This window comes from Capricornis sumatraensis, chromosome 3 (assembly GCF_032405125.1).
Source record: "Capricornis sumatraensis isolate serow.1 chromosome 3, serow.2, whole genome shotgun sequence".
In the NCBI taxonomy this organism is placed as follows: domain Eukaryota; kingdom Metazoa; phylum Chordata; class Mammalia; order Artiodactyla; family Bovidae; genus Capricornis; species Capricornis sumatraensis.
The window spans coordinates 13,947,695-13,974,349 of NC_091071.1; the positions used below are offsets into that span (position 1 = coordinate 13,947,695).

At 41.1% G+C, this 26,655-nt stretch overlaps 1 protein-coding gene across 2 annotated transcripts in view; it reads right to left on the reverse strand.

Annotated features, from left to right (window-relative positions):
* The window catches only part of RABGEF1 (RAB guanine nucleotide exchange factor 1), a 47,983-nt gene extending 24,190 nt beyond the window's left edge, over window positions 1–23,793 (reverse strand). For both annotated transcript variants that reach the window (XM_068967179.1, XM_068967178.1), the window contains exons 1-2: window positions 23,787–23,793; window positions 729–917 (exon numbers count right to left, since the gene is read on the reverse strand). In XM_068967179.1, the coding sequence (XP_068823280.1) occupies window positions 729–907 (179 nt within the window). In that variant the 5' untranslated portion in view covers window positions 908–917; window positions 23,787–23,793. The remainder of the gene's footprint in view (window positions 1–728; window positions 918–23,786) is intronic.
* Between the last annotated feature and the right edge of the window lie 2,862 nt (window positions 23,794–26,655).

A 26,655-nucleotide genomic window follows, 5' to 3' on the forward strand; every position in this document is an offset into this window, starting at 1 on the left:
TAAAAGCAAGAAATCTGGCCTTGGGCCAGCTGAATTTGAGGTTTTCATAACAAATCTCAAAAGTTATCCATAGAACTATGATTCACAACGTGTGATTCCTCAGATAGCAGCGTCAGCATCACCTGGGAACAATCTGAATCTACCAAACCTGGTGGCCCAGCGGTGTTATTCATGGCATTTTATTAGCTCCTATGCTCACTAGACATTCTATGTTTTAATTTTCATCACAGTCATTTTCCTGGATAATACTAACAAATGCCATTTTTTAAGGAAAAGTTAGACTTCTGTACTTTCAGGATCATGGATACGAATCAACAGGTTTCTACTATTTTGTGCTTATCACTGTGCCAGATGTCATGTTGGGTGTATTAAAAGAATGAGGAAAATAATGCTTGATCAAAGTCATAACCCAAGCCCTGAGCACTCATATCTATAACCTCACTTAATCTTCATCATGAAGTATGCTTATCTTCATTCAAAGGAGCTAATTGTCTATGTTAGAGAACTAAGACTTAACTCGTCCCAAACACAAAACAATTAAAAGTTAAGACAAAGTGAAGAAATCACTGAAAGCTATTCATTAAGTGGTAAATGAAAGAAAATATCCATGTCTCTTAAAATTAAGCTGACTTGCTTAATTAGCTCAAAACAGAAGAGAAAAATGTATTCTGCCAAGCTGTGTATCCAGTTACATCATTGTCTAAACACCCCAAGTTAAGTCCTTTTACCGCTCTGCCAGTTCCCAATCCTCCTGAATCTGCTTCTGCCTGGCTTTGTGGTACTCCTCTCTCCAGCACTTGGAGCAGAAACCCTGCCAAGCAGGGTTGCCGTAGTAACCACATCCTTTCTTGCATAGCAGCTCCGACTGATCCACATGAATTCCTCGGCGTTCAGATTTAAGGCTCATCTTCCTCCTGCTAATCAAAGAGCAAACAAGAAAGTGCTGTTGAAAATGAATTCACTGTCATTCTGCTCACAGCAAAGCAAATAAGAAAAAAAAAACTGAATGAGTTTATCAACTTCATGCTGTAAGAGAAAGAAGGGGAGGAAGAGGGGAAAAGAAGGTTTCAATATGGCAAATTCTTGTCATACTTAAGAACAAACTTCTTATTCCTGCCCAATAATAAAGCATACTTTACGAAAGGACTGACTGGATTAAATACCTAAACATAAGTCATGAAACTATAAAACTCCTAGAACAAAATATAGGAGGAAAACTTTACAACACTGGATTTAGTGACAATTTCTTGGAATATGACACCAAAAGCATAAGAAACAAGAGCAAAAACAGACAAATGGGACTATATCAAACTTAAAAACTTCTGCACAGAAAAGGAATCAACAGGGTGAAAAGGCAACCTATCAAATGGGATAAAATATTTGCAAACCATTTATCTGATAAGAGCTTAATATTCAGAATATGTAAAGAACTAAAACTCAACAACAATAAAAATCCAATTAAAAATCAGCAAAGGCTGTGCACAGACAATTCCCCAAAGAAGATATGTGTGTTAGTGTTAGCTGCTCAGCCGTGTCCAACTTTTTGCGGCCCCATGGACTGTAGCCAACCAGGCTCCTCTGTCCATAGAATTCTCCAGGCAAGAATACTGGAGTGGGCTGCCATTTCCTTCTCTGGGGGATCTTCCTGACCCAGGGATTGAACCCGGGTCTCCTGCATTGCAGGCAGATTCTTGGCCATCTGAGCCATGAGGAATACAAACAGCCAACTAACATGTGAAAAGATGTTTAACATCACTAATTACTAGGTAAATGCAAACCCAAACCACAATGACATATCACCACATGCCTGTCAGAATGGCTACCATCAAAAAGAACACAAACAACAAGTGTTGACAAGGGTGTAAAGAAATTGGAACCCTTGTGTACAGTTGGTGGGAAGGTAAAATGACACAGTCACTTTGGAAAACAGTATGGAGAGTCCTAAAAAAATCAGAAATAAAATTATCATATGATCCAGCAATCTCACTTCTGGGTATATTCCCCAAAGAACTGAAAACAGGATCTTGAAGAGATATCTGCACACTCATGCTCACTGAGCATTATTCATAGTAGCCAAGAGCTAGAAGCAATCTAAATATCCATCCAAGGATGAATGGATAAACACAGGATGAATGGATGAAGAAAATGGGGTATACACAATGGAATATTATTCAGCCTCCAAAAGGGAAGAAATTCTATCATATGCTACAATATGGATGAAGTTTGAGGACATTATGTCAAGTACAATTAGTCAATCACAAAAAGACAAATCAAAGACATGATCCCACCTACATGAGGTATCTAAGTAAGTCAGACTCTTCAAACCAGAAAGTAGAATGGTTGTTGCCAGGGGGTAGGGGGAGGGAGGCAAAGAGGAGTTGCTGTTCCATGGAAGAGACTTTTCAGTTTTGCTAGACAAAAAGGTTCTAGAGATCTGTTGCACAAGGTACCCAGAGTTAACACTTCTGTATTATACACTTTGAAAATGGTTAAGATGGGGCTTCCCTGGTAGCACAGTGATGAAGAATCTGCCTGCCAATGCAGGGGACATGGGTTCGATCCCTGGTCCAGGAAGAGCCCACATGTGGCGGGACAGCAAAGCCCAACTACTACAGCTACTGAAGCCCATGCACCCTACAGCCGAGCTTTGCCACAAGAGAAACCACTGCAGAGAGAAGCCCGTGCACCACAGCTAAAGAGGCAGGCACTAGGCATTACTTCTGAGGACTCTCAAAGGCAAAAGGGAGGAGGGGAATTATGGAAGAAGACCAGAACTCACTGTATCACTGAACCCCCCGTCAGGTTACCCTTTCTCCCCTCCAGTATCACCAAGTCAACCCAGAAATGAACGCCAGGGCACAGAGAGAACTCCTTCAGTTCTGGCTCAAAGAATGAGAATAGGAACTCCTAACACTGAGAGGAAATATGAAAATCCCTCCATTTTCTTGTTTTTTTTTTCCCCCTTCTCTTGAGCCACTGGCAATCATACGATGTCCACAGAAGCGACTGGAATGAGAGACTGTGGGAGCTACCCTCTGAGCAAGGGGAACTACTCATTTTTCCCTCTCTCGACTCTCCCAGACAGAGATGGGAGTACAAGATAGAACAGGGCAACTACTTCCACAGCTTTCCACCCAGAAGAGAGAAGACAAGCCCCGAGGGAACTTAAAAAACACAGAAGGAATCACTGAGGCGAATTCCAGAGAGCAAGCTGTGAACCCCTAGCCCATGCATGCACACACAGGTCTGATGCTATTCAGGACCAAAGACCAAAACCACACTAACAGAGACCACTGCACAGGCTTCAGACTGGCACCACCAAGAAACAGGGTGAAACAGCACTGGGGAGCCTCTGAAAAGTGAACTGACACGGGAACCACGGCTCACAGAAGCAGGGTTGGAACCAGCAGCCTGAACTTGTCAGCAAAACTAAAAACTTTTGCTCTGCAAATGACACTGCGAGAAAAATGAAAATACACACTACAGACTGGGAGAAAATACTGGCCAATCATATATCTGACAAAGGACTTGCACCCAGGATGTGTATAACTCTCAAAACTCAACAGAAAGGAAAACCATCTGATTTTTTTTAAATGGGCAAAAGACTTGAACAGACTTATCCAAAGAAGATAAACACATAGGAGATGATTCTCCATGGTTTCTCACATTTCTGTACAAGGGGCCTTTGTAATTAAGACTATCTCTTCAAGAAAGTTTGCATATCTAACATTCTCAGAAGGAAGTAATCACTGCTTCCCTTCAGAGCAGAAGACAAGCTTGTTTACTCTCAAGTAAAATAGAATATTACATTCCAGGTCAAAAGTCAGGTGGCTTTGTTTGCTGCCCATTGTTAATAATTTGAGTTCCTTAAGCTTAGGTTCCTCGGCTGTGACACCAGCCCCATGGGGCCTGGGACCAAAGGTAGCCCACGTGAGATGAAGCTTATTTTATTTATGTCCTGTGAATAATGAACTCCTTTGTCTTCGACTCCAGAGTCTCATGACTTCTGCCAGCATCTATGAAATTGGCAGGCTAACTGGTTACATTTCAGACGGTAAGAACCCATGTCAGTCACATCACCTTGACAACGTTGGCAGCTAAGCACATGAAAAGTAGTTCAACATTATCATCCGTCAGAGAAATGCAAATTGAAATCACCATGAGACATCGATTCACACATACTAGAAAGGCTAAAACTAAGGCCAATACCAAGTGGAAGCAAGGATGCAGAGCAACTAGAACCCTCCTGCTGCTGCTGCTAAGTCGCTTTATGACCAGTTAAAAAATGGAAACAACCAAAATATCCTTCAGTAGATGAATGAATGAACAAACTGTGTAGTACATCCATGCAATGGAATGCTACTTAGAAAGAAAAAGTAAGTGATGCTATACCAAACAACTTGGGATGAATTCCCAAATGCTTTATGCTGAGTGAATGAAGCCAGTTTAAAAAATTTACTTACTGTATAATCAGTGTGCTAGAAACTGATGTTAGGGCAGGAGTCTATAAATGAACAGCACAAAAAAATTTTTTAGAGGTAATAGAACTGTACTGAGATGTATTATGGAGGTGTTTACATAAATCTATATTTTTTTTCTGGCTTCCCAGGCAGCTCAGTGATAAAGAAACCACCTGTCAATGCAATGAGCCACAGAAATGCAGGTTAGATCCCTGGGTTGGGAAGATACCCTGGAGAAGAAAATGGCAACCCAGTCCAGTATTCTTGCCTGGGAAATCCCATGGACAGCAGAGCCTGGCAGGCTATAGGGTCCCAAGGGTTCCCAAGAGTCAGACATGACTTGGCAGCTAAACCATCACCACCACCAAGGACAGACAGGATTTAGATTTATCGTACTTATCATTTAGTAAATGAGGCTGAGCTAGAAAGAAGGTTAACCAAGTCTAGTCAAGATTCTAGAATGTTAAATTGAGAAATTTTAAAGACCATCTACTTTCTTCTATTATAATACAGATAAAGACATTGAGACTGCAAACCTATAATCTGTTCAGTCAGAAAGGATGACCCAGAGAGATGTTATGGGGAGGGAGGTGGGAGGGGGGTTCACGTTTGGGAACGCATGTACACCCGTGGTGGATTCATGTCAATGTATGGCAAAACCAATACAGTATTATGAAGTTACAAAAAAAAAAAAAAAAGGTAGTAAGTATCAGGGACATCACAAAAGCCTAAACTTGTACTATGTCCTGAGTTCCATCAAACTATTTTGAGAGCCTGAGCTAAACTCATCATCATCACCCTGTGGTCCTTCAATTTCAAGAGAAGTAGGAAAAAAGAAATATCTACTTTTTTCCTTATATTGATTCAGTAAGCTTAAAAGTTTTTATACTACAAAGAAGATAGCACAGCTGTCTGTTACTAAAATGAACATATTTAAGGGAGGCTACCTAACATAGGTGTCAGCAACTTCCCCTTCCTTGGGGAAGTGTTCCCCAAATGTAAATCTCTAAATCTACAGGTTGCCATGTTTGTGTAAGTGCAGCTCCCCTCCCCCCAACTTCAGGGCCACAGTTGATGGAACCAGAGGGGGATACGTGACCCAAAATGAAGTTCTGGAAATGAGACTGAGTCTGGATTGTTCTTTTGAATGATGGAGAAGCTGAGGCAGGACCACCTTCCAACAAGCGGTCTGAGTACCAGGATAATCAATCTGCAGACTGAAATAGACACACAACAAGAAGCAGAGAAAAGTGGTAAAAGGAAAATATTCTCTAGGTCCCGAGGGGCTTCCATTTCTCAGTTCCAACCCTTTGCTAAGGTTTGGCTGCTTGCCTATCTTCAGATTCTGAAACACACCCCTTGATCCCTGACTGCTTTTTCCTTTTGTCAACTCCAGTACAGCCTATTTGCACCCAAAGACTTGCCCAAGTACTATGCTAGAGCTCAAAAAACGTAACTGTGAAGACTACTTCACATATACTAAGGGCTCAACAGGTTAACATGAAAACAACAATAACAGCTATGAGTCTATGAAGACCAACTTGATATATACATGAGAACATGGAGATCGGTCAAATATGCACTCAAATCCCAGCTCTGCAATGTGACTTTGGACAAAATATTTCTGAAACTTCCATTCATACCCCTCTATCCAACTTCTGCGCCTACCATTCTCTACCTTTTCACAAATCTAAGCCTTACAGGCCTTGTGCTCCCGTGATGTTCACTCTGTTGTTAACCTGTGAATATGCTACTTCAGATGACAAAAAAAAAAAAAAAACCTTTCCAGATAATTAAGATTACTAATCAGTTGACCTTAAAATAGAGATGATCTTGATTTTCCAGGTGTACCTAACATAAGCACATGAACCTTAAACGCAGAAGACAGGAACCCAGAGGAGTCAAAACTATCTTGAAAAAGAATGTAGAAGACGTAAGTTACCAATTTCAAAACTTACTACAAATCCATGATAATCAAAACAGCATGGAACTGGCACAAGAACAGACACGTGGATCAATGGGATAGAACAGTGAGTCCAGAAATAAACTCCCCAAAATATGGTCACAACTATCAAATGGAAGAGTCTTCTCAACAAATGATGCTGAGATACCACACATATAGAATGAGGTCAGACCTTTGCCTTATACCATACACAGAAATTAAAAATTGATTAAAGAGCTACATGCAGGGACTACCTTGGTGGTCCAGTAGCTGAGACTCTGTGCTCCCAATGCAGAGGGCCCAGGTTCAATCCTCAGTCAGGGAACTAGATCCTGTGTACCACAACTAAGGGTTGGCACGTGCAACTAAAGATCCCACATGCTGCAACAAAGACTGAAGATCCCACGTGCCACAATTAAGAACCAGTGCAGCCAAAATAAAGAAATAAGTGAATAAATATATTTTTTAAAAAGACCTAAATGCAAAAACAAAAACTCTTGGGAAAAAGCACAGGTAAAATTTCATAATTTTAAATTTGGCAAAGAATCTTAGATGACACCAAAAGCATAAACAAAAGAAAAGATAGACAAATTGTACCTCATGAGAACTAAAAGCTTCTATGTTTCCACGGACCCCATGAAGAGAGTGAAAAGACAACCCACAGAATGGGAGAAAATATTTGCAAATCATGAATCTGATAACGTGTATCCAGAATATATAAGGAACTGTTACAACTCAATACTTTAAAAGATAAATACTCCAGCTATCAAAATGGGTAAAAAATCTGAATAGACACTTCTTCAAGGGAGACATACCAATGGTCAATAAGCACATTAAATGACTTCTGACATCATTAGTAATTAGGAAAGTGAAAAACCACTTCACACTCAATTAGATGGCTAGTATTAAAAAGCGAGATAATAACAACTGTTGATAAGTATGTGGAGAAACTGAAACATTCATACACTGCTGATGGGAATGTAAAATGGTGCAGCTGCTTTTGGAAATCTGACAGTTTCTCAAATGATTGTAATTAGAGTTACTGAGCAATTCCACTCCAAGGTATATGTCCAAGAGAAGTGAAAACATATATCCACATAAAAACCTGTATATGAATGTTTATGTCAGCAATTCCCATAATAGTCTAATGATGTTGAAAACAACCCAAATGTCCACCAACTGATAAATTGACAAAATGTAGTATATTCACACAATGAAGTATCAATATTATTCGGCCATGAAGAGGAATTAAGTACTGACACATGCCACAACAGGACTAACCTTGAAAACATTTGCTAACTGAAAGAGCCAGTCATTAAAAGACAACACACTATATGATCCCATTCGTATGAATGTTCAGAACAGGGAAGTCTGGAGAGAAAGCAGAATAATGGTTGCTTTAGAACTCAGGGGGGAAAAAAAAATAAAAATAATTTAAAAAAAAGAACTCAGGGGGAGAGAGAGAGAGAAAATGAAATAAGGAGATAGCTAAAGGGCATGGAGTTTCTTTCTGAGGTGATGAAAATGTTCTAAAGTTGGTGTGGTCAAGGCTGCTTTTGAATTGTGCTCTTTAAATGGGTGAATACTATGGTATATGAACTATATTTCAAGAAAACTGTTTTTAAAATATAAAGCAGAAGAGGCGGACAGAGAAGTCAAAGAGAGTCAAAGAACCCTTGTTGGCTTTGAGGAGAAATATAAGAAATGTGGGTGGCTTCTAGAAGCTGAGAAAGACCCCTGGCTGACAACCAAGGAAATGACAACCTCGGTCATAAAACTTTATTGAACTCAATTCTACCAACATTTGAGTATGCCTAGAAGCAGATTCTCCCCATAACCTCCAGGTAAGAGCCCAGATCAGATGACATCTTAATTTTGACCTCTTGAGAGCCTTCACAGAGCACCAGCTGAGCTGGCCAGGAGTTCTGACTTACAGAACTTTGGGTGCTGTTTTAAGCTGCTGAGTTTGTGGTAATTCATTATGGCAACAACAGAAAGCTAATACAGGACTCCTTTCAAGTTCTCTCTTCTGGGGACCTTTGCAAGTGTGTTCTAATGCCTAGAAGCTGTGACTCTGTTCATTAGGTAATTTCCCTCTCATCAGTTACGTCTCAGCTTTCACTCTTTCTAAAGTAGTACCTACCCCAACCAACCCAAGCCTCACCTCCACCCCCGGCCCACAATTATTTCTCCATATCCTATTTCTAACAAGGGAGGGTAAGGAAAGGTATGCAGAAGAGTTAACCAAGCAGGCCTGAGCTGCTCAAATCATGCATGCTCTCATTTTCAGAAGGGCCTGCTCCTGTGGCTGACTCTTGGCCAGCTCCTGGGAACCGAGGTCTTAGGAGTGCCCTTCCAGACTAACTGGTAAGGGTGTTCTGTGTGCTTGGAGTCTTGATCCACATTGTGCCAACCTGTCTGAACAGTCTGTGCAGACTGTGCACTGTATGCTGTGTGCTGTGCAAGGTCTGGTGAATACTGCTTTCTTTCTGGGGGTCAGTCATAAAGGTGCTTGTGCCTGTGTGGCCAGCCTCCAATAAAAACCCTGGAATCTTAGTCTTACGCGAACTTCCCCAACAGAAAACTTCACACCTGGTGCTAGAGTTTGCTGCTGAGGGATTAAAAGCATCCTGTCAAGCACTGGGAGACGGCTTTTGGAAGCTCACGTCTAGTATCCTCCAAATTCTGCTCAACGCACTGTTTTCCTTCATCGATCCCGTTTCACTGTATCCTTTCACTGTAATAAAACAACCAGCAATACAGGAGTTCTTCAAGTCCTTCTGTGAATTACAAGACCTGGGGAGCAGTCCTAGGGTCTACCCATACAGGATGTGATTACAAAGGGGTAGCATAAGGGAGCTCTTAGTGGTAATAGTTCAGTATTTTGACTGTAGTGGTGGTTATAGGAATCTACATATGTAATAAAATGGCATAGAACTATAATACACATTAAAGATGTCAACTTACTACAACTGTACTACAGTTAGCTACGTAAGACATAACCATTGGGGCAAACTAGGTGAAAAGAATACAGGACCTCTCTGGATTATTTTTGCAACTTCCTGCTAATCTGTAATTTCAAATTAAAACCAAAAAAAAAAAAATTCCACTTAAAATCTATTAAATAAAAACATCTATGACTGAACAGGGAAGCCTGGCGTGCTGCAGTCCATGGGGTCACAAAGAGTTGGACACGACTGGGCGACTGAACAACAACATGATTGAACCAATGTGTATCAGACAGTTGTACATAGCACTTAGATCACTTCTGTTACTAAGTATGGAAAACAAAGCAAGTAAGCCACCAAAAAGAACGTACATCCCATGATCTGAAGGTTGTGCAGTGGTAATGAAGCTGTTCTGATGGACAAAGCAGGTACAGTCAGCACACTCAGGTTAGACATCAGAGCTACAGAGACCCCATACCCTCTTCAGCTAGGGAGAACACAGAATTGATCAATTCTGAGACTCAATTCTGTCTTTCCTGGGCAGAAAGACCTATCCCTTCCCAGATGGGCCACAACCCAGAGGTGAGCTACCATCAGTACTGCACCCAGGAGGGAGGTCAGGGGGACCACACCCAGTTCCTTTCTGAGCTCTGCACACCAACAAGTAGACTTTTACTGAGCAACCTAGGCATAGAAAATGCGTAATTCAACTGGCCTACTCATACCAGGGAGGATGGAGCAAGAATGATCTCTACTGCTGAGACAGCCAAGACTGCTGTGAGTTCTGCCACAGGGCTGGGACTCAATCTGGACTGAGGTATCCTGAAAAGAGCCAGAGGAGTCGAGTTCACAGAGGTGTGTCTGTTCTTCCTTAAGGCTCTGCATGCAAACCAGGTTCATTTCATAAAAACAAACCAAAAAATACTCTGTAGATCTGAGAAGCTTCCCACTATCTTCCTTGTGAGAGGCCTGCTTCCTTTTCTTAGGTTCTATGTCTTGTCCTCACAGATCATTCCTCTGGGATTTACAGAAAACATCCAATCAACTCTACTAAAACAATAAACTATCCTTGAACCTCAGTTAAGAAATGGAATTTAAAGTTAAGCTTTTCCCCTTAAATTTGTTTTTCTAGTTACAGAACTAAAAGATGGTTACTCTGAAACACCTAAGATATATACACCCATAGAAAATAAAGAAAACATTACTCCAAGACAGTCACTATGTTCTCATAGTGCTTTCTCTACTCATCATGACCTCATTTATTTATTCAACAAATATTTACATACTGATTTATACTATGTGACAGGCACTTAGGATACAAATATAAGTAAAAATAATGTTTCAGTTCTCATAGCACTTACTGTCTAGAAAATGTGACTATATACCTAAAAGCCCTGAAAGAAGAAATGAAAACACTATGAACATTGAGGAATTAATTTTAAAATTACTAAACTTCATAAAAGAATTTTTATTTATATGAAAAAGCTACATTTGCGTACATGAAATCTATGAAACTCTTATAATAACCTAACTATAAATTAGCAAATATAAAAAGAGATCTCATTCCCAATAGTATCAAAATGTAAAAACTTCTAGGAACTATTTTAATAAGAAAATTAGGGACTTTCCCTGGAGGTGCAGCGGTTAAGACTCTGTGCTTTCACTGTGTGTGTGTAGGGTGGGGGGGAGTCAATCCCTGGTTGAGGAACTAATATACTGCATGCCGCACGGCTTGCTGTGTGTGTGTGTGTGTGTGTGTGTGTGTGTGTGTGTAATAAAAGTAATTATTTATCTGCATAAAAATACTGAGATATAAAGAAGCCTTAAGTAGTTGGCAAGACATACCAAGACACAGTATGAGAAAATTAAATATTTTATAAATGAGCAAATGTTTCCAAATTTTTAAGTTTTCTATAAATAACAATAAAATTCCAAAAGACTCTTTTGAACTTGACAAAATTATTCCATATTTGGGGACTTCCCAGCAGTTAGGACTCCACGTTTCCACCGTCCACTGCACAGGGCAAGCGACAAATCCTCGTCAGGGAACGAAGATTCTACATACCAAATAACACAGTCAAAAAAAATTCCATGTTCTATCAGCAATAATACATAGGCAATAATTTTTTTTAATATTCTAAATTAATTTATTTACTGAATTTTAATTTCCTGCAAACTAGTTGGAACAGTGTGAACTTAGCAACAGAACTAGCACAGTTGAATTCACAAATGAATTGCTAAAATTACATAATTTATTACTAATATAATATTTAATATATTCTATGCCTCTAATATAATAATCAGAGGAAGGAGAAGGGAAGAATGTTCAATAAACAATGTTGGAATTACTGGTCAGCAATCTAGCACCCCCCAAAGTTAACTACAGGTACCATAAAGAGTTAAAGTTCTTTAAAGACAAGTGAAAAAATAGAAAGAACTAAAATTAAGTATTTATGAAACTTCTAAAGACGTGAGGGCTATCTAAGCTTACAAGCTGCAGGAGAAATCAGAAAGGAAACAGATTTGAAGAACTAAAGTGAAACATCTACCTAGTTTTTAAAAGGTCCCATCTTAGAACCAAAATACAAAGGCAAATAAGAGACCAGGAAGACTATTTTAAGTAAAGAGGACAACAGAGTACTTTATCATATTTATAAATTATATTAATAAAATGTATAAATCTCAGGATTTGAGCAGACCATTCGCAAAATGGAAATAGCTTCCTAGGAACAAACATGGAATATCAAAGGGTGTATGCCTTGTAAACTTTGATTTATATCCCCAAACTGGTCTTACAAAAAGGTCATACCTATTTACATTCCCACCTACAATGATCTACTTTGCCAAAAATTCATAAAACATTATTAGTCTTTAATCGCTGCCAATCTGAGAGGCAAAAAAGGAGAAGCAGTTCTTGTTTTAACATATATGTCCTTACATTAACCATCTTTATAGATATTTATTGGTCATTAGCATGCTTTCTCTGAAGAATTAAACTGTTCCTGTTCTTTGCTCATTTTCTCTGACATCTTTTTTCTTTTAACAGGTGCTCTTTTTATGTCCTCTTTCAGTCCTTGACTTTACATGTTATCAAGATACTATAAGTTTAATCAAAGACTGTATACACGTTTCACTGACTTTCATAGCATGAAATACATTGCCTCCAAAATGAATGTGAATGTCACACAGAGAATTAGTGGCAGAGTTCCAATGTTAAATACAACAAGACAAAGTATCCAAACACCCAAATAATTTCAAACAATAATCAACCCCGTGGAGTATAATGTAGTTTATGTTGTTGAAATGAGCAGAGCCAGCAGAGCAGCATTCTTAAGGAATGAATTCCAGGCAACAATCTTCTATTGTATTGTCACACCCTCGTCAGTGAAGTGAAATTATGACTCCAATCTGAGCGTGCCATTCCCGAGGTGAGTAACTCAAATTACACGCAAAATAACCTGGCTGCTCAGTCTGCTTCTACCAGGCTCTATCCCTTCTTCTTCCACAGAAGCAGCCATTTCTCAGCTGGTCAATAACACAAAGTAACAGCAAACTACAATACATAAAGGTGGCTTCAGTGATCAAAGGGTTTTGGTTTTGCAAAATTATACCTTAGTTTTAGCTTTGCTGCAGCCATTTCATCCTTTGCCAGTTGCTATCACTGGGCTAGACATAAATGTATCTATGAGATAAGAGAAGTACAAAAAACAACTGCCTGGAATGAAATGTATTTATTCAGACTTGTTAGAGGGCTCAGTCAAATAAATATTTGTATTATATTCTAAGCTTGTGAGAAAAATGCCTTGTTGTATAACAATAAATTAAACTGCAGAAACTTTCAAAAGCTGCTAAAACCATCCCATCTGCTATAGGTTGAACTGTGACCTCCCAAAAGACAGGCTGGACCCCAATAATGTGAATGTGACTAGATTTGGAAACAATGTCTTTGCAAATGTAATTAACATGAAGTCATACTGGATTAGAGTGGGCCCTAAATCCAATGACTGGTATCCTTACAGAAGGCCCTGGGAGAGACAGAAACACGCAGAGGCCACGTGGCCACAGAGGCAGAGACTGGAAGAACATAGCTAACAAGCCAAGAAACTCCAAGGCCTGCAGCAACCATCTTCCCTACAGCCTTGGGAGAGAGCACGGCCCTTGCTTTTGGACGTTTAGCCTCCAGAACTACAAAAAAAACACATTAATTTCTGTTGTTTTAAGCACCTAGTTTGTGGTAATTTGTTACAGCAGTCCTGTAAACCAATTAGAACTGTTGTAAATTCCAAAAATAGTTGAAAGAAATGAGTCTTTCACTAGTTGACACAGACCTGTGGATCCACAGCATCACTTCCTCTTTACAAATAGGCTGACCACACATCCCAGTTAATGAGAACAGTCCTGGCATAAAAGCATCCCTTTGGTTCTCAAAAGTGACCTGTTTCTGATAACAAGGTACAAAGTCATCCTACTCATGAACAAGTCTAGAGTACCCTTCTGTTCATCTGCCTTCAAATCCCACCCTATTTCAAATGTCTGACTCCCCTTTCCCCACTGACAGAATAATTCCATCTCTCGGGCTCCTATAGCATTTTCTTAAAGATTCATTTACTTATTTGTTGGCTGTGTCAGGTTTTAGTTGCGGCACATGGGATCTTCGCTGCAGGCTCTTTGGCTGCAGCACAAGGACGCTTCTGTTGCGGTGCACCAGCTCCGCTGTTCCGCAGCAGCATGTGGGGTCTCAGTTCCCTGACCAAGGAGCAAACCCAAGTCCCCGGCACTGCAAGCCAGATTCTCAACCAGGGAAGTCTCCCTAGAGCATTTTATAACTACAGCTATTACAACACTCATGTTCTATGACATTTACTTGCTAACTTGTCCATTCCATGTGTGTAGACAACACAGTACCAGGAACACAATGAGTATTCAATAGGTTATCTTCTAGATTTATTAAATGAGTTATTCATAAGACTCACAAAGTACTTGCTTAGAGAGTTTTCTTCCCCTTTTGTCCCATGTGAAAATTTTTTTTTTAAAAAGAAAATCTCAACTAAAATGGGTATCAGGAAGGCTTGTAAAGGGAGCTCTCACGTGCTACTACTACCCTCATCATCCTCATCATCAATTACCTCAGACAGGAAGACATCAGTTACCCTGCAGGAAAGGCATCAGTTACTGACTGCAACAGGAAGAGATGTACCTTGTACTCCCACACAGGAAGTGCACTACTTTATTACGTCAGCAGGAGAAAGACTTCCTTCTTTCCCAGCAACCGGTCCAGCCAAAAGAAAATGCTGTAGCTCAACCAATGAGAAGCTAGGGTCACCTGAGCTTTTACTTTCCTCCAATGAACTTTCATTTTTCCTTACTGATGATGACTTCCTTTTCTGTCCCCCCTTCTTACTATAGAAGCCTTCCATGTTGTGTAACCTCTCAAAGTATCTCTTTGTCAGAAGAGATGCTGCCTGATTGATGAATCATTTGATAAAGCCAATTAGATCTTCATTTACTCAGCTAAATTTTGGTTTTAACACCCCTATATACTCTAGAGTTCAACTGTAGGAGGTAGGAGAAACTTAAACAGCCAAACAACTAACTTATAAGGCAGTGGTTCTCCTATTTTAGCATGCATAAGTATCATGCTTGGAAGACTTGTTACAACATGGATTCAGGTGGTCTGGGGGTAGGGAGGGCCTGAGAATTTGCATTCTTAACAAGTTTCCAGGTGATGTGGCTAGGGGCTCCTTGAGAACCACTGCTCTAAATTAAAGTAACTTTCCCTGATGGCTCAGACAATAAAGAATCTGCCTGCATCGTGGGAGACCCAGGTTTGATCTCCGGGTTGGGAGGATCCCCTGGAGAAAGGAATGGCTACCTGTTCCAGTATTCTTGCCTGGAGAATTCCATAGACAGAGCCTGGCTATAAAGTAAGCACCACAATTATGAAAAGATTAATTTATTCTTATAACTTCATTCCTAGCGGGAAACTCTTTTCTGAATATGACAAAGTAGTTTGTGGCAGACCAACACTGCTGCTGAGCATTAGGAAAGTCAGCAACATTTTAAAAACCAATGTTTAAATGCATCAGAAAGCAGCTGAAGCAACCAAGACTAGAAGGCTCTGGATTCTGGAAAAAGGGAGGAACTGTAGAGAATCCAAATGAGGTACTGATGATTCTGGGGCAAAAAGCTGAGAATCAAGACTTTCCTTCTGCAGAGGAACCATGAGAGTTTTTGGTAGAGATGAAAAGCAAGACTCCACGGGTCAAGATCCCAGTGAAAGAGGAGAGTTGAAGAACTGGGCCTGACAAAAGGCTGGCCTTCTCCTGAAGATATTTACCAAATTCTGCAGTTGCACAAGAAGGCTTCAAAACAAAACTAAAAGCCCCTGAAAATCAAGAGTAGAGTTTTCAACAATCTCACTGCTCTCTGCAAAGATTAGAGCAGAGAAGCTACCAGGAGGAGGGATCCCTGTGAATTTATGAGAGTATCAGTTGGAAGCCCTGGATGGCTGGCTACTTGCTAACATTAAAGGCAAACAGCATTAAAGACAGACTAGAGAGAAACCCTGCCGTACCAAACCGGCAGCACAGCCTCCACCATCAGCTCAGTCCCTAACAGGATTAGGTGATGAGCCCCTACTCTACCTGACTAGCAAAAAGGATGAGGGATTTCCCTCTGAAAAAGAGCAGCAGCATCTGGAACTTCATTTTATTCATAACGCTCAGCATTCCTGTAACTGAAAACCAAAAGGAAAAAACAGAAACAGATGTTCAGATAATCTAGACATTGAAGTTAACAGAAAGACTTTTAAATAACGATGGCTTAAATTTAAATTTCCTATTTTAAAAAACAGGGGAAGAAAGAGGAAAGAACATATAAAAAGATGAATTTCAACTGAGAACTGGAATCTATAAGAATCAAATTGAAATTCTAGATCTGAAAAGTATCTTAACTAAAACTAAGAATTCAAAGGGTAGATTTAGGCACAGATCAAGGACCTCCCTGGTGGTCCAGTGGTTAAGACTCCACACTTGCACTGCAGGGGACACGGGCTCGATCCCTGGTGGGGGAACAAAGATCCTCACGCCACATGGTGTGGCCAAAAAAAGGAAAAGGAGATCCGGGAACACTGTGTGAAAGTCTACCAGGTGTGTAACTAGAGTTCCAAAACGAGAGGAGAGAGTAACTAGGGTAGAAGTAATACTGAGAGGAAAGAATGAAAGTTTCCAAACATAGTAACAATTACACGAATAGACTAACGATTCTAATTTAAAGACTAAAATTGTCAGACTAAACAAATAAAACACTAAATCTAACTTCATGATGCTTTTCTAGGATAAAGAAGGTTGGAACATATAAGGATAGAAAAAAAGATACAGCATGCAACATTCATCAAGAGAAAGCAAAGAAAGCTATATTGGTATCAAAGTAGACTTTAAGGCAAAAAGCACTACTAATGATTCCAGGATAACAGTGTCAAGCCACCAAGAAAATTCTTTTTCTTTTTATTTTTTTAAAGAAAATTCTAATGTGAGCCAAGCAGTCAGAAATTAGTCATCACTGGGAGCTAAGAACACACTGGCTGAAACCAATTTTGTTTAGGAAATCTATGACAGCTCAAAGAAGGACAGAACTACAAAGTAACATGGAGCTTAAATACCAGTCTTCTTTGCAATACAATAAAACCCACATATGTACCTTATGGTGAGTTCTGAAATGCTTACACAAAATATTAAAATCACTTTAAAATCACGAAATAACAGCTAGACAGTTGAAGACCACACACACACACACACACACACACACACACACACACACACACAGAAAAGGCAATGCACTGAAAAGGTAAAAATTCTTCTTTAGGGAAACAGCCTACAACCTCTCACGGGTAACATCAACAACAAAATCTGCCTGCAATCTGTCCTCAAGCACATGTAAGAATAAAAGTAGGCTCCTGAAACGAACTTATTTACAAAACAAATAGTCACAGATGTAGAAAACAAACTTACTGTTACCAGTGGGGAGAAGAAGAGAGGGATAAACTGGGAGGTTGGGACCTACATACACACATATTATAAAACAGGTAACCAACAAGGACCTACTGTATAGCACAGGGAACTCTGTTCAGTACTCTGTAATGGCCTATATGGGAAAAGAAATTGAAAACTGATTCGCTTTGCTGTACACTTGAAACTAACACAACACTGTAAATCAACTATATGTCAATAAAAGATAAGATAAAGGGGCTTCTCTGGTGGTCCAGCAGTTAAGAATCCCGCCTAGCAACACAAGGGACACGGGTTTGATCCCTGGTTTGGGAAGATCCCACATGCTGCAGGGCAGTTAAGCCTATGCACCACAACTGCTGCTGCAAAGTCGCTTCAGTCGTGTCCGACTCTGTGGGACCCCAAAAGACGGCAGCCCACCAGGCTTTCCCATCCCTGGGATTCTCTAGGCAAGAACACTGGAGTGGGTTGCCATTTCCTTCTCCAATGCATGAAAGTGAAAAGTGAAAGTGAAGTCGCTCAGTCGTGTCCGACTCTTCACGACCCCATGGACTGCAGCCCACCAGGCTCCTCCGTCCATGGGATTTTCCAGGCAAGAGGACTGGAGTGGGCTGCCATCGCCTTCTCCAATGCACCACAACTACTGAAGTCCAATGCCTCAAACCTGGGCTCTGCAACAGAAGCAGCCACAGCAATGGAAGCCCAAGCCCACAACTAGAGTAGCCCCCCACTCTCCACAACTACAGAATGCCCACTTGCCGCAATGAAGACCCAGCACAGCCATAAATAAAATTTTTTAAAAATAAAATGAAAGTAGGCTTTGGGAGAAAGTGGTGTCTCCATACAGCTGACATTCAGAGGACTTAAATATTGAATTGCAATATTGTCTCTCATCAGACATTCTATTTCCTGGAGCAGGTGTTCTGTAAACATCACATGATGTTCTATAAAGGTATCAGCAGCTAGCATATGGTAGGAAAATACTTTGCCATCTGATTATTGCTTATAAATGATATTTAAGACGTGTCCATTCACAACTATACTACATTTGAAACTCCAGACAAATGACATCTACACACTTATCACACTACTGTACCAACCACAAAGGCTAATTAATTTCTATAAATAAAAATGTAATCCAATTCACTAAGTAAAAGCCAAGCATATTACTTCCTAAGACATTAATTATAATGGATTTTGGACACTGTTTCATCAGCCTACTTTTTTTTGTTGTTGTTTTCACAATTTTATTTTGTATTCTTCTTATAATATCCTATTCAAAGCTTAGGTCACTAGCCCAACTAATTTTTCAGGAACCTATTTAACTACAATGACAAAAGTGCCATGGAAATGCAATTAAGGAAACACCATGTTACATAACTATATTTAGACAAGGACAGTTCCACCCATTGTTTACTAACAAGGATGAATAAGGATGTTCTCTACACTTTAGTTCCCTAGGCTAGGTCACAATTTACAATATCCTGGAGGAACTATATTACCATGCTTCAAAATAAAATGATGCGAAATTAAACTGGAATAGTCTCAATATGAAAACTCACAATAAATAATGGTTTACTTATCTGTACAACTCTAAAATGCAATACAATTCCTAATAAAACACAAAATGAGATTAATAACGCATAACAATATCATAACATAATAACACCTCACAATATCACTATAAAAGTATAACCTAAATGTGTCCTAATTGTAGCAGTGGGACCACCAGCTAAAGTTTTACTCTAAAATATAAATATAGACCTCTCTTTCCAGAATGGCACACTATCTTTACAATTATATAATCGTGGTTTTCCTGCTCTCGAGACAAATTTATAACAAATAAAAAAAGAAAAAGTATACCCATTTCAGATATACACAAATGCATAAAATAATATTCCCATTTCTCTAATCCTGACAGATGCCTAGAAGGCGTATTTTTTCCCAGCTGTACAGACTATGGCCAAATGCCCTGAACTTGCAGCTCTCAGCTCATTTTCTGGATGAAGGTTCAGAACGGTTCAAGGCCCTTTTGCAGGGATGGGTTATAATATTTGCCAATGTGTTTACCTCTACTGAGTGTTTCGTGTAGCCCCACCTGTGGGCCCAGACTAGCCCACCTCAAGTATTACAGTAGGGTCACAGGTGTGGACCACTCAGTCTGTCAGATTACTGAAGTTAAATTTTACATAAGTTCAAATCTCCATCACTTCTTGTATGACCTGGAACAAGTTACTGCTCTGAATCACATTTCTTTATATTTTTCTTTTAAGAAAGGGAATAAAGAAGAAGGACAACACTGTGACAATGCATGTAAAGAGCTTGTAATCAGCACATGCCTGGCTCATGCTAGCACTTGATAAGTTTGAACTAATTACTTAAAAGGTCAACTTTTTAGCTTGAGGAAAAGGCAGATATATTATTTTACTGGACACTACACCTAGGATGAGCCGAGTGGATTGATTCCCTTCTTAATATAAATTATATGCCTGGACTTTACAAGTCAATGCTCTCTGTGTTGAAGCTAACACCCCGAACCTACTTTCAGCAATGAGTCTTGGTACTCATTGGTATTTCCTCAGCTCATCTACGTGTGGAGGCAAGGTAACTTTTATTTAAATATTTATCCTTGGCAGTCTCCTCCATTTTCGTATCCTCCATGATAAAGCATGCCTGATAAAAATATGGCTCTGTGATTAACCAACAACACAAAAAATATATGTACTCAAAGAACTTGTCAGGAAGCACAAACCCAAACCTCACTGCTGATAAATTAATAAAAAAAGCTCATCCTTAAATTAAATCAGTCTCAGGACTGGGACTGATTTAAATTAAATCAGCACTCAGGAGCTGAGTGCTTAGTCCACATTTTTTTTGCCAGGACCAGAACTGCTTTTATTGAATTATGTTTTGATCTTATGTCATTAACCTACACAATGAAGCAATGGGGAATTTTACTAAAAAACAAAGTAAAACACAGCACAGCCCTTTGAAATGCATGCCTCTTAAGGATGTAGTTAAGGAGTTTCTCAGAATAAGGAATCTTTGGGAATCCAAAGCAGAAGTTGGGTCTTATCTTATGGTCAGTGAACCATGTAACTGATTACATTTCTTTCTGAACTGGCTACTAAAAAGCAGTCAAATTTGGGGCCCTCTAACAAATACTTAAGACTTCAGTCCAAGTACTTTGTGTACAGATCTCAATTCTGTTTCCACCTTCATTTTCCTCCCACAGTCCTGAATTCATCACCTTTTTCTGTTTTCAACAGTTAGTTGTACATATCTTCGCAAGTCATTATGAATCCTTTTGGGAACAAGGTGTGATATAAGCAAATGATATGCCCCACTTAAAAAAAAAAAAACAGACCACAAGAAGATATTTTCTTCCATTAATAAACATTTATGAGCTCAATTTCTAGAGGCATTATCTTTCTTGAGCTCCCAAAGAACAAAAGCAAGTGTTATAACCAACGTTATATTTAAAGTTAGGAAAGTCTACCTAACGACAGAGGAACTATCAAAATAAGACACTTTCATTATGTATTTTTAACTGGGGTGCACACAGAAATTTGCAAATATATCCCCTGTAAAAATCCCCCCAAAGTCATTTTTAAAATACAGATGAAATCACCACAAATGCAGGTGTATTTGCATATTTACTCCGAATGAGAACTGAACCAGCTAGCTTCAAAAATTATTTATAAAATTTCTATCTGGCTCCTTCCGGGCTGCCCTCTGCCTAGCACAGGGGATGCTGCCAACCAGTGTGAAACAGCATGGAATTTAGAGCCATAAATGCTCTTGCTACATTCTTGCTTCAGGGATTTCAGAAATCTCATTGCCGTCATTTGAAGAAAACAAGCTTAAGACACTCTTAGTGGGTAAAATTTTACTCTATCATGCACTCACACTTAGCATTCTGATCGTAACTTCATCTAATGAACTGAGCATAATTATAGTCCTTCACCCACCTAGTGACCGTAAACAAGTGAGCTATGCTACCAGAGATGTAAAAAAAATGTTTTACTACATAATAAAAATTACGCTTCCTATCCCACTGACAGTAACTTTAGCAACAACAGGAATCTCATGGGGTAACTTGAAAGCAGCAGCATAAAGTACAGCATTTTCTTAAGGCATGTTAGGAGTTTTATCCAAATAACAAACAGATAAAATAAGAGCTGCATAATGGTACGTGGGAAAAAGATGAGTCAACTATTATTGTTTTTCCTAAGTGTTTACTCAACAACACTTTAGATTATTTCAAGGCATTTCAGTCAAACAAACAATATATATAATGTTTCCACAATTCTTTAGGACAAAAATGAACATTTAATATGACTTTCAAAATGCCTGGCCTCTGTTGTGAAACTTTTTTTTAGGGTCAGCGCTGGGTTAAGAAGCCACTTAATAGCATTTCTATTCTAAGTCACAGAACAGACAAGTATGTTACACAGACATCTCCAATATTTTAGGCATGGGTCATCTCTGCTGGAGATGTCTACTTTGCAACCAATATAAACACATGTGCCAAAAGTGAAACTTGCATTGTCAAGACAGAAATTCTGTTTCTAGCCAAAGACTGACAAAAGTAAATAAAAACAAGATCTTAGTTCTTCTATTTGTAGCTATCTAAATAAATACGGATTAATTTTTTTTCACTGAAAATCAACATCAGAAATCCATGATGTCTCAAGTCCTCCAGGAACACTCGGTGAATGCCTGACTTGGATTGAGATGCAAAGAGATAAAAGCAGAATTCCTGTTTATAGAAGTGTACGAATAAGCAAGGTCAGACGCACTCAAACAATTAGTAAATGAACAGACAATTCCATTCAAACACTCAAAACACAAGCTAGCGCAGAATCAAGCACGTTCCTGATCTGCCTGTAAGACGGACATAAAAATTCCATGTTAACCAGACAAATAAAATAACCCGCCTCAAAATCCTTCCCTGGTTCTGTCACCGTCAGAGAAAAGGCCCAAGAAACTCCAGCATCTCTGTCCCTCTCTCTGCACTTTTTCCCTTTTAAAAAACCACCTCCTGGGGAGTTACTCTCCTCTCCTCCTTTAGCTGCCCCACTCCCACATTCCCACGACCCCTAAAATTCTCACCCCACCTCGTCAGTCTGAATAGTACTCATTCTTCAGGACATTTCCGGAAATATTCCCAGGTACCTCCCTCCACACTCCGCAGTCCTTCGGGGCACCTGGAGTGTGGTCCCCACCCCACCCCGCCCCTACTCTTAGCTCACTCTGCTCACCACACTGTTTCTCCGCTGTCCCCCTCTCCTAAAGTAGCTAACTTCTAGAGAGAAGAAATGATTGCTTGGGAGGTCCATAAATGTTCAAATCCTGAACACTTCTTAATCTTCCACCTAAGAACCAGTAACTCTTAAAATTATCGTTATCATTAAATGGATTAAATCAAAATCTTCGGGCATCTCTGGAAAGCTTTCTTGGTACAACTATTTTAATTAGTAACTTTAATAGACTTTTTTGAGTTTGCTTTGCCGTTCTAGATTTACAGGAAAAAAAAAAAAAAGGTACAACTATTTTTACACACAAAACACAAAACTCTCCAGATCCAAAAAACTACTTCCCAGGTGATGCTGTAAACTCATCCTGACAAATGTTCCTGACACCTAATCAATCTCACGGCAAGGCGAGGCCCGGCGCCCACTGACACATTTCCCAACCACAGGGCTTGGTCACTGGCGCTGAGACATCACCAGCAGGCTCTGACCTACTCTCTTCCCCCCTGCCAACTAAACTTCCGTGATGGGCATCTCCTCCCAGACAGTTTGGAAGCAGGGACTTCTCCTAAAAACCCAGGCCCACAACTTCGCCCTCAACCACAGGGCCAAAGTTAGGACTAGTCTTCAGTCCCCGCGCTGGAAGCATTCTCCCAGCTCCGGGACCTTTCCCTCTCCAATACCGACGAGGCTCCCTTAAGTACCTGGCGCCCCTGACAGGCCGGGCTGCGACGGGGTCCCCCAGGGGCCCAGGGCACGACCCACCCGGGAACCACCACAGGTGTCCCTCGGTACTCCGGCAACTGGACAGTCAGGAGGGAGCCGGCCGGAGGGCAGCCATCCCGCGAGGGGTGGACGGTGGCAGAAGGCGGCCAGGAACCAGACGCGCGTCTGCCCGTCGGAGCTGGGCCGGGCCGCAGAGAACTTGGCGACGAGCGCCCGAAACGGGCAGTCCGAGCACAGCAGAGGATGAAGGGGGCCGACGACTACTGGGACCGCCCAGGGCCGCGCCGCCGGCCCCGGGGCTGAGACGGAGGGCGGCAAGAGACACCGGAGCGAGATGGCCCAAGCCAGGTGGACAGCCCAGACCAATGACCCAGCACCCCCTCGCCGGGACGGCGCCCGCCCGAGCCAAGAACCGCGCCGCCCTCGCCCCCAACCCGTCTGCCCCGTACCTCGCCTGCGGCTCCACCGACGTCAGGTCAGCCGCTCTCCGCGCGTCGCTAGAAGAGGCGGCCGGTATTCGTCCACAACCCGCCCTCACGCCGGCCCTCCCTCTCGCAGCCCCGCCCCCGGCGCCGCGAACGCACGCCACGCACGCACGCGCGCACGTCACTTCCGGGGCTTCGGCGCTAGCCGAGAAGACGCGGGTTTCCGTAGGAATCCGCTATGGGTGGAGATGGCGTGGATTCCTGCAGCCGCAAAGCCTAAAGGCGAGGGGAAGGAGACGGCTTCGACGCTGATCCCGGGGCGCTGATCTGGAGCGTTCGGGAGCCGGCGGAGAAGCCGGTGTTTCCTTGTCTTTTTCTAGGAGTAGGCGGAGGACGACGCTGCCCGTATGACACAGCTCCTCCCATTCTTAGCTTGGAATGGGAGGCGGCGGCTGCCAAGGCTCTCGGAGAGCAATGTTTGGGCCCGTAGATGGTTCCAGGCCGCAGGCCATGAGGCTGCCTGAGAAACTCATGAATCCCACCGCTTCACCCGGATCTTAGGATTTTTAAAGTTCTTGAGTTAAAGGACCTTAACGAAAGTGGTTGATATAGAAACCAGTTTTACAGCTGAGCGTAACTGAGTTCCAGGAGTTAAAAAGTTAGCCAGTGTCTCGCTATCGGTGGTCGAGTCATAAATGGAATCCAGTTCTCCGTGATTCCCATTTCAGGAATGTTGAAGACAGCAGCTGCCTCTGTATTCTGGATGCCATCTATGGCACAAAGTGCAACCACGACTGGGGGGAAAAAAAAAAAAACAGGGAAAGAAAAAAGAGAAAATGCAATACGGTGTCTGGGAGGGAGATCTGGATTGGAATCCCAGGTTTGCTAAATGCTGCCTCAGTGATCTCAGACAGGTTCCCTAATGTCTCAGTCTTTGCTCATTATTTATAAAATGGAGATTGGTTCTTCCTCAGATTACTCCTAAATGCTGGAGGGTAGTAGAATATGCCACCCCAAAAATGCTTCATTGGCATAAGGGTTATTCTGAGAAAGAGACACAGAGAAGCCCTGAAAACCAACTAGAGGTTAACCTTTCGTAAGGGAATCGTACATTTATAAAAGTGTCTCCCACTCTGTACCTAGCAGAGGTGTCCTCTGCTACACTCTTAATACATCACTAGAGACTCATCAGTGGAGAAGACACTGGGTTAAACTGTATAACAGACTTAAGCTTGTTTTTCTTCCCCTAGTCACCTCCATAAGTGGTCTCCACCCTCCCCTCGCACTCCCCCAACATCTTTCCTCTTTTGTGTTTACCGGAAAATGGTATTTAGGTTGGCATTCTAAGCCTTTTCCCTGGTTAGCTCCTGTGTACATGTGAAGGATACATGTTAATACATTTCTGTTTTTCTCATGTCACTCTTATTTTATAAGGATTTCAACCAACTCAGAAAAGCAGAGAGAAAATTATTTTCCCTCCCCTACCACACCTAAAGTGTGCTGTGCTGAGGATAGCAGACTATTGAAGAAAGAAAAAAAGTACCTATGCTGAGACGCTTACATTCTACGGGAGAGGTGCAGGAGCCATTAATAACTCATTTGCGATAGTACTAGGATAGTGATCATTCCCATGGAGGAAAATAATGCAAGGGAAAGTGGTAGCGAATCCAACCAAGAAATTTGACATTTTCAGGTGAACAAGAAAGCCCTGGCTGAGAAGGTGACTAGAGCAAAGGGTGAGGGAGCTAACTATACCATTGGGTTGGCCAAAAAGTTCATTTGGGTTGTAACATTATACAGAAAAACCTGAACAAACTTTTTGGCTAACTCAGTACTGTGCAAGTACTTGGGCAAGAATGTTTTAGGCACAGGGAACGGCAAGTGCAAAGGCCCTCCTGACACCAATTTGAGTAGCTGTAGCAGAGTGAATTGAAGGGAGGAAGAGATCAAATGGTAATGGGCAAAGCAAGTAAGGGGCTAACCCCAAAGTCAGTGCGGGAGGGCACTAGCAAAAAGGACAGTAGAAGGTCTGACTCGTTGAGGCCATTAATGGAGCTAGCACAAAACTCGGAACAGGCAATGGCACCCCACTCCAGTACTCTCACCTGGAAAATCCCATGGACGGAGGTTGCCTGTGTGTGTGTGTGTTAGTCGCTCAGTCGTGTCCGACTCTTTGTGACCCCATGGACTGTACAGCCCACCAGGCTCTTCTGTCCATGGGATTTTCCAGGCAAGGATACTGGAGTGGGTTGCCATTTCCTTCTCCAGGGGATCTTCCCAACCCAGGGATTGAACCTGGGTCTCTTGGATGCTTTACTGTCTGAGCTACTAGGGAAGCCCTGTTTTTGCATAGTAACTTATAAAAATCAGTCCCATTGGGAAAACTGAAAAGAGGGTGAGAGTAAATCCTGGAGTGGGTCAAAAGGAAAAGAGCCAGCAAAGAAAAAAAAAAAAAAGGCAACAAGAAGAGAACTAGAAAAGAGGAGTAACGTGGAGGCTAAAAGGGGAGAGAAAGCCAAGGGACTGATCAGTCAAATTCTGCAGAAAGGTTAGATAAGACGAATCTACCCAAGAGAATTAAGAGCATACTAACAGAAGCGGTTCAAGTATGCATCCTCACCTTGTTTCCAGCCTCAGTGAAAAAACGCAGTCTTTCACCATGGTCTGATGTTACCACAGACCCATGGTCTGTGGGTTTTTCATACATGGCCTTTATCATGCTGAGAAGTCTCTTGCTATTCCTAGTTTACTGGGTGTTTTTAATCATCAAAGTATATTAATTTTAATGTAATTTTTATTGTAAAATAGACATAATGTGAAATTTACATGCAAAAGAATGAAGTTGGACCCCTACCTAACACTGTATACAAAAAATTAATTCAAAATGGATCAA